This window comes from Terrapene carolina, unplaced genomic scaffold, assembly GCF_002925995.2.
Source record: "Terrapene carolina triunguis isolate 2854851 unplaced genomic scaffold, T_m_triunguis-2.0 Scaffold247, whole genome shotgun sequence".
NCBI lineage: Eukaryota > Metazoa > Chordata > Testudines > Emydidae > Terrapene > Terrapene triunguis.
This window is the reverse complement of record NW_020664598.1, coordinates 2,641,034-2,649,316: the sequence shown is the minus strand read 5'-3', so window position 1 is coordinate 2,649,316 and position 8,283 is coordinate 2,641,034. Positions and strand designations below refer to the sequence as shown.

Here is an 8,283-nt window from a genome sequence, read left to right as displayed (position 1 = left end):
CTCTTAAAGGGCGGGGAGAAGATTGTGGACATCTGGCAGGAGCTGGGAGCGCACTTGGCTTGAGAATGTGGAACAGCAGTATTCATTTCACTTTTGCCTAGCCTTCCTCTGTCACTCTACTTCCCTTAGTGCAGTGTTAACAACTCTGCAGGAAGCTGCATTCAGTCTTTCTTGGACATAGGAACAGGTCAGCTTGAGAAGGGGATTATAAGGAGAAAGAGGTGACTGTAGAGATGGAAGGAACCTCAAAGGATCATCAAATCCAGCCCCTTGCTCTGAGACAGGACCAAATAAACCTAGACCACCCCTGACAGTTGTTTGTCTATCCTGTTTCTTAAAACCTCCAACAGTGGAAATTCCACAACTTCTCTTGGAAGTCAATTCCAGAATTTAACTACCCTTTTAGTTAGAAAGTTTTTCCTAATATCTAATCTAAATCTCCATTGATGCTGATTAAGCCCCATTACTTCTTGTCCTACCTTCTGCTGACATGACGATCAATTGATCACCATCCTTTTTGTAACAGCCCTTATTATATTTGAAGACTGTCATCAGGTCCCTGCCTCAGTCTTCTTTTCTCAAGACTAAATGGGCCCAGTTTTTTTAATCGTTCCTCATAGGTCAAGTTTTCTAAACCTTTTATCACTTTTGTTGCTCTCTGGACTCTCTCCAGTTCATCCTCATCTTTCTTAAAATGTGGTGCCCAGAATTGGACCCAGTACTCCAGCTGAGGCCTCAAGAATGTCGAGTAGAGCAGGACAGTTACCTCTCATGTCTTACATACAACACTCCTGTTAATACACCTCAGAATGATATTAGCTTTTTTTGCAACTGCATCACGTTGTTGGCTCATATTCAGTTTGTGATCCGCTATAGCCCAGGCCCTTTTCAGCTGTGTTACCCCCTAGCCAGTTAGTCCCCATTTTGTGGTTGTGCATTTGATTTTTCCTTCCTAAGTGAAGTACTTTGCACTTGTCTTTATTTAATTTCATCTTGTTGATTTCAGACCAGTTCTCTAATTTGTCAAGGTCTTTTTGAATTCTAATCTTGTCCTCCAGTGTGCTTTCAATCCCTCCCAGCCCGGTGTCATCCACACATTTTACAAGCATACTCTCCACTCCATTATCCAAATCATTAATGAATATATTGACTAGTACCAGACCCAGGACTGACCCCTGTGGGACCCTGCTAGATACATTATCCCAGTTCGATAGCAAACAATTGATAACTACTCTTTTGAGTACAGTTTTTCAACCAGTTGGGCACCCACCTTATAGTGTTTTCATCTAGACTGCATTTTTCTTAGTTTTCTTATGAGAATGTCATGTGGGGCTGTGTCAAAAGCCTTACTAAAATCAAGATATATCACTCACATCTACTGCTTCCACTATGCCAGTAATTCTGTCAAAGAAGGAAATTAGGTTGGACTGGGATGATTTGTTCTTGACAAATCCATGCTGGCTATTCTTTATAACCCTTTTATCCTCTAGGTGCTTACAAATTGATTATTTAATCATTTGTTCCAGTATCTCTCCAGGTATTGAAATTAGGATGCCTGGTCTATAATTCCCTGGGTCCTCTTCATTCCCCTTTTTAAAGATACGTACTATGTTTGCTGTTCTCCAGTACTCTGGGACTTCATCCCTCCTCTGGGAGTTCTTGAAAATAATTGCTAATGCTTCTGAGATTGCGTAGCTAGTTCCTTAAGTACCCTAGGATGAATGTAATCAGGCCCTGCCAACTTGAATACATTTAATTTATCTAAATATTCTTTAACATTTTCTTTCCATATTTTGGCTTGTGTTCCTTCCCTCTGCTTGTTAATATTAATTGTGTTGAGTATCGGGTCACCATTGACCTTTTTTGTTTATGAGAGTGAGTGAAGTGAAAACATTTAGGATGTGGGGAGATGGGATTGTGAAACCGATTTCCTAAAGCAGCAGTAGATTTCTCTGGTCTCCTTGTGAGTTTAATTTTTCATTTCCTGCCCTTAACTGTTGCATAAGATTCCTACGTGCTGTTACCCAGTTTCACCATTCCACTTCAAAGTGGTTGCACTTCACTGGTGGGTGTAGTGATCCCTGTGTATATACAAGTCTATACATCAGTTTGTAAAGTTGTTGACTAGTTTAAGTTTTTGTTAGGATGGAAGGTAAGCAGACATCAGATTGCTGTGTTTGCAAAACAGCTGCTGCTAACTTGTCTCCTATTAATATTTCCTGTCCCCTCAAAGGCTTTTGACGTGGCAGAAAGAAGTTTTCTGGAGTCCATTGATGATGCTTTGGCAGAGAAGGCCAGCCTTCAGTCCCAGCTGCCAGAGGTAATCTGACTTTAGTGAAGCGATGCATCCCTGCCCCCTCCAAATTGCTGGATGGGATTTGAAGCCTCTTGCCTCTAGGGCACTGGCCTCAGTCTGGCCCATGGGAGGCTGTAACTCAGGGGTTCTCAAACTAGTGGTCGGGACCCCTTAGGGGGTTGCGAGGGTATTATATGGGGGGTCGCGAGCTGTCAGCCTCCACCCCAAACTCCACTTTGCATCCAGCATTTATAATGGTGTTAAATATATAAAAAAGTGTTTTTAATGTCTAAGGGGGGGTCGCACTCAGAGGCTTGCTGTGTGATAGGGGTCACCAGTACAAAAGTCTGAGAACCCCTGCTGTAACTGAAAATAGTTACCCTCTGGTGATCATTTGTTGGCTTGTGTGAAATGATTTAGGGATCTCAATCCAATTCCCAGCATTCCCACATCACATTAACCCACCATCACCACTGGCACTACTTGGACCTCTTACTGTTAGTCTCAGCAGAGAGGCCAAGAACTGAATGGGTCATGGAGACTAAACTCTGCAATCACCATTATAGATGTATTCCTTCTAAGACAAGGCTGAGGCATACAGGCAGGGAAGTGGGCATGGCCTCTGTGCCTATGAAGTGTCTGTTCTGCCAATAAACAGGACTTCTGTCTCCAAGGTATGTCAGATCTGGCACTGTTATTTTTCAGTGCTAAACAATGTGCTCGGCTCTGCACAAGACACAAGATTAAAGATGGTCCCTGCCCTGAAGAGCTTACAGTGTCCGGTTGTGATTTCGATGCCATGGGTTGTGTAAGTTTAAGCTCCCCCCTTATCCTGTGTTCTAGGGAGTACCCCACCACCAGCTGCCTTCTCAGTACCAGAAGATCCTGGAGAGACTGAAGGCCTTAGAGCGGGAGATCTCTGGAGGAGCTATGGCTGTTGTGGCTGTCATACTCAACAACAAGCTCTACATCGCCAATGTAGGTGTGTTCCTCTTCTGCACCTGCTCGATCTTGATATTTCTGAGGGTGGCTGCAGCTCTGGCAGAGTGAGGAGAACCTGAGCTTGGGGAACAATTGGATTGCTTCTTACATTGTGAGAAATGCACTCAAGTTAATTGGGGATGGCAGTGAAATCAAAATGGTCCAGAAGCTGGTTGCTGGGTCTGCGCCTCTCCAAAGGTTGGCTGATCTAATGTTTGTGACCAGAGACACATGGGAAAGGGGCTTCTGTACAGTAGTGCAGTTCCCTAGGGAAGAAAGGAACCGTCTATGTTTGCAGGCACTGGATTAGGGGTTGGTCCAGATTGTTTTGTATGCTATTGAGGAGCTATTTGTAGGAGATTGCTGTGAAGGTTTGTGTGTTCTTCATTCCCTTCCCTCTTTTCCTCCCTTGTTCCCCTTTCCTCCTATCATCCCTTCGGATTTTCTCCCTCTCTTCCACCTCTCCACCCTCTCTTTATAGTCACCAGGTCCTCACATGCTGCTCCCACCACAGGTACAAACCGCGCACTGCTGTGCAAGTCTACGGTGGACGGGTTGCAGGTGACACAGCTGAACGTGGACCACACCACGGAGAATGAGGATGAGCTCTTCCGCTTCTCCCAGCTGGGTAAGTGATGAGCCCCAGAAAGAGGGGAGCTGTGCTCAGTGGAGCCAGAGATAGGCAGCCCTCCGGGATGATGAAAAAGCGGTCAGAGCTCGGTCCAGTTCCAATCCGTACTGGTGTCTGCCTCACAAAACCCCCTTCTCATTTGGCACTATTTTGGCCTTTTGCTGGCAGTCAAGCAGAGAGGCCAAGGAATGAATGAGCCATGGTGACTGAACTCCCTTCTCACCCCAGAGTAGGTCCCTCCAGGGCTAGGTTACATACATTAATGAGGAATAATATGGAATTGGAGCTTGCACTGCTGCTGCCGCCTGTGCTATACCTGTTGTGGGGATAGAGAGGATTTTGTCTCAGGGCTGTCAGTCCAGCACCTTACATCTTGTTCTCCAGAAGCACCTGGGAAGTAGCTATGAGCTGGAGGGGCATTCTGGGTGGTGATATATGCAGCCAAACACCCCCAAAAACCAGTGGTGGCCTCAGGCTTATGGACTACACAGTCACATAAGGCTCCTTTTCCCCAGGGCCCCATGCTATGCACTCTGCTGCCTGCACACCCAATCCCCTAGCCAGCCAGTGTATCCTACTTGATTCTGTCTGCAGTTACAGCCCACTGACACTAGAGGTGGATGTATCAGAAGTTTAACATTGTTCCTGATGCTCTCCCTTACTTGGTTAAGCTCCATTTTGGTTGTGCCTTCTGGTTTTACTGGCAATCGATATCTAACTCCTAGCAGCCTTTATGCAACACTTGAGACTGACAGGCATATGTAAAGGCTGGAGCATACACACTGACTGGTTAGCAGACCAGGAGCCTCTTTGTACTGGTCTGTCAATCGCAAGAATCATCCATGCCAGGAGTCAGCAAGTCAGCCACACTAAATGACTGAGTCAGTCTCAGCCTGCAGCAGATTTCAGGGCTGTGCCTTGCTATTGGGAGTAGATGTTGGACCGTCCACGTAGTGAATGTGATTGGAATCAAATGGGAGTCTGACCTGGACTCCTGCGTTCACCTTGGGGTGGTGATAGTCACCCTCTAGAGCTAATTTTTTCCAAAAAATTTTTGTGCCTGTTGTCCGGTCATAACTAGGAACATGGGAATTGCCAGTGCAGATCAGACTCTCGAGGCCTGCCTAGTCCAGAATTCTGTCTCTAATAGTAGTCACGACCCAATGATTCAATGGAAGATGCTAGAACCCCCAGAATGGACAACTAACCTGCCCAGATGTGAAGTTCCTTCCTAACCGCTGCTAGTTAGTGATTGGTTTATGTCCTGAAGCATAAGGGTTTATATTCCTATTCCTTCTAACTTTTTTTCCATATAACTAACTGCCTGCTTGCTGCTCTGATCAATGGGTTTTTTACCCTTTTCTCGGGAGCAGCTGATGCTAATGTAGGCACCTAATCTGTAAGAGGCATTGAATTTGCTTGTTCTCCTCACTCACTCAACTCCTGGATTACAAAGATGGTGCAGTGGGGCTGAAGCCGTCATACAGAGGTTGGGGGCTGGGGTGGCAGTCGCACATGGAGAGGCAGCTGGACAGAGACCCTTGCATCTTATTTCACATAAGACACCCTTCTCTCCCCTTTTGCAGGGTCTACAGGCAACCTTGTCATAAAGTTCCACCGTGTTTCTGGAAATCCTGTACACCCAGCACTGCAGCTAGTAGTGGCTTTGGAACAGGATGTGAGCTTTTTGTCCCAGGGCCAACTGTCCAATTCACTGTATGTGTGTGTGTACATGTACGTGTGCTCTCTTGCTCTTCTCTCAAGTTCCTGGAGCAACTGATGGGGGAAAGCTGTCTCCTGCAAAAACTGGGACAGGATGAGCTACTCTTCCTCCCTTCCCTGTTGAGTTCTTGGAGGTTTCCTGATGTCTCTTCATGTCCCTTAGTTTACCCTTTGTGGTATCTTTAACTATGGGTGTTTCCTTTCTCCTTCCTCAGGATACAAGTGCAGGAACTTCAGCAAGTATATCAAAGAATCAATTAACTTTTTTTCTTTATCTGTCAGGTTTGGATGCAGGGAAAATAAAGCAAGTTGGAACTATCTGTGGGCAAGAGAGCACCCGGCGCATTGGGGATTACAAGGTCAAATATGGCTACACTGATATTGAACTGCTTAGGTTAGAAAAAGTTCAACTTTGTGGTCTTGCTCTCTCCCCAGCCCTGCTTCCTTCTGAAGGCAGGTTCCCCCTTCCACCTGCCTGCGTCACTCTATTAAATACTAAATCAGCTTTCTCCATTCAGTGCTGCTAAATCTAAGCCCATCATATCAGAGCCTGAAATCCATGGAGGGCAGCCATTGGATGGGGTGACTGGCTTCCTGGTACTCATGTCAGAAGGGCTCTACAAAGCTTTGGAGGCGGCTCACGGGCCCGGGCAGGCCAATCAGGTGAGATCTTCCTGGCTGGAGGCATTCCCAAAGGTGTTAAATCATCCCATCGGTACCAGCTCCACTCACGCAAGCTGCCTTGCACTGATGTCCTGTTAGTGCCAGCATGGTTGTGTGCATCATCCCAGTCTGCAGTGGGGTGAGTGAGCTGTTCTGGCAGAGTGGTTTTTCCCAGCTGCTTTCCCTCTCTTGAAATGGAGCAGTTCATTGGGGCAGTGGGATGGTTCCAGACCACAAAGGTCAATTCAAGGTGGGACATTCAGGCCTCTCCAACTATCTGACTGGGCAGTTACCATAAGAACCTTTTATGCTGGATGGCTGGGTCAGAGTTCCCCCAGAATCCTCTCCTAAAGTCCTTTTCTCTCTCCACGGTCAGGAGATCGCAGCCATGATTGCCACAGAGTTTGCTAAGCAAACATCGCTGGATGCAGTGGCGCAGGCTGTGGTGGACCGGGTTAAGCGGATCCACTGTGACACTTTTGCCAGTGGTGGGGAACGATCCAAGTTCTGCCCCTGGCATGAAGACATGACGCTGCTGGTGAGGAACTTTGGGTACCCGCTGGGCGAGATGAGCCAGCCCATGCTGACTCCGACACAAGGTATGGGAGGGGGAGAACAGGAAAAAGAGGGTGGGTGGAGTGGAGATTAGTACCCCTCTGTCCTGCCAACACTGATCTGATGCCAGGGGAAGAAGCCTTCAGTGGAGATTTTGTTCCCCTCTACCTTAAGGGAATTGTCACTTCAGTACCAGGTGTCCAAGGTGTCCTTGCACAGTGTGATTCAGAGACTGGAGGGCACTGGAGAGAGCAACTGGGGACATATTGGATCTCAGTAGGCCAGGACACCCCTCTGGCAGTTGTGGGGAACTACAGACACTGGGGTTTCCATGCACTCTCCCACATCTCATGACAGCTGTTATGTTCCTTTTTCTCCCCTTCTCAGGAGGCCGTATCTATCCTGTCTCTGTGCCATACTCCAGTGCCCAGAGCACAAGCAAGACCAGCGTAACGCTGTCCCTTGTCATGCCTTCCCAAGGCCAGATGGTCAACGGTGCCCACAGCAGCTCCACCCTGGATGAAGCCACACCCACGCTCACTAAGTAAATGCTGTGTGCTGTTTCAGTACCAATTGTCCCCCCCTGCTTCTCACTCGGTGCGATTTGGGTGGTGGAATAAATAGGATCCTTGGTGGACTGGGTGGTCTAGTAGTCAGCACCTGGGCAGTGGTAGGGGAGCCTGGGCTTGCCCACTCCATCAAGGGCCTCAGGTCAGCTGGCTGGCCCATGGAGAGGCTGTGGCTGTGTGGGTCGCCTGTCTGTCTGGTGGATTGCACGCAGAAGAAAAGAAAAGAAGGGTTGAATTTACATCATATTTTTGGAAGGGGCATTTCTCCACCATGCAAGATCATGGTTGGCTTTGATTTCAGCGCCACCTTTGCCATAGAGGGGGGCGTACACCTCCTGCTGTGCCAGTAACTTTTTGGTTCCCACCTTCCAGTTGTTCCAGGAAGAGTGGAGCTGCCACATCCACGTTGCAGTTCACACGGTGAAAAGCGCTTCTTATTGCCAGACTCTGCTGTAGGGGCAAGGAAGGAAGTCTGATTTTTCCCCCTCAGTTTTCTCTTACTCTGTCCTCCACCCCTCAGATGTTCCATGCATCAGGCCTGTCATGATGAGGCAGCTCTCTTATCACCTGTGAATATCAAGAGTGGATCTGAACATGTCTCTATAATGTTCCTGGAGGAGTGAGGGACCGCAGCTACGTGTGTCTGTTAGCCGCGGGGAGGGTAATTTTGATACGGTTAAGAGGCATTGGCATTTGATATGCACTAGGCATGGACAGATTAAAATGAACATGTCTCTGTTCTCTCCCTGCCCTTTTCTGCAGTCAGAGCCCAACAGTGACTCTCCAGTCCACAAACACCCATACCCAGAGCAGCAGCTCGAGCTCAGATGGGGGCCTCTTCCGCTCCCGCCCCTCCCACTCACTCC

At 47.7% G+C, this 8,283-nt stretch overlaps 1 protein-coding gene across 1 annotated transcript; it reads left to right on the top strand.

The window, feature by feature from the left end:
- Window positions 1-2,236: 2,236 nt before the first annotated feature.
- Window positions 2,237-7,887, top strand: TAB1 (TGF-beta activated kinase 1 (MAP3K7) binding protein 1). Its single transcript, XM_026657585.2, is given in 8 exon segments — window positions 2,237-2,320; window positions 3,140-3,278; window positions 3,792-3,905; window positions 5,913-6,024; window positions 6,149-6,293; window positions 6,670-6,892; window positions 7,236-7,363; window positions 7,365-7,887. Coding segments are annotated over 7 exon segments (882 nt in total). The 5' UTR covers window positions 2,237-2,320; window positions 3,140-3,226; the 3' UTR covers window positions 7,473-7,887.
- The last annotated feature ends 396 nt before the right edge of the window (window positions 7,888-8,283 follow it).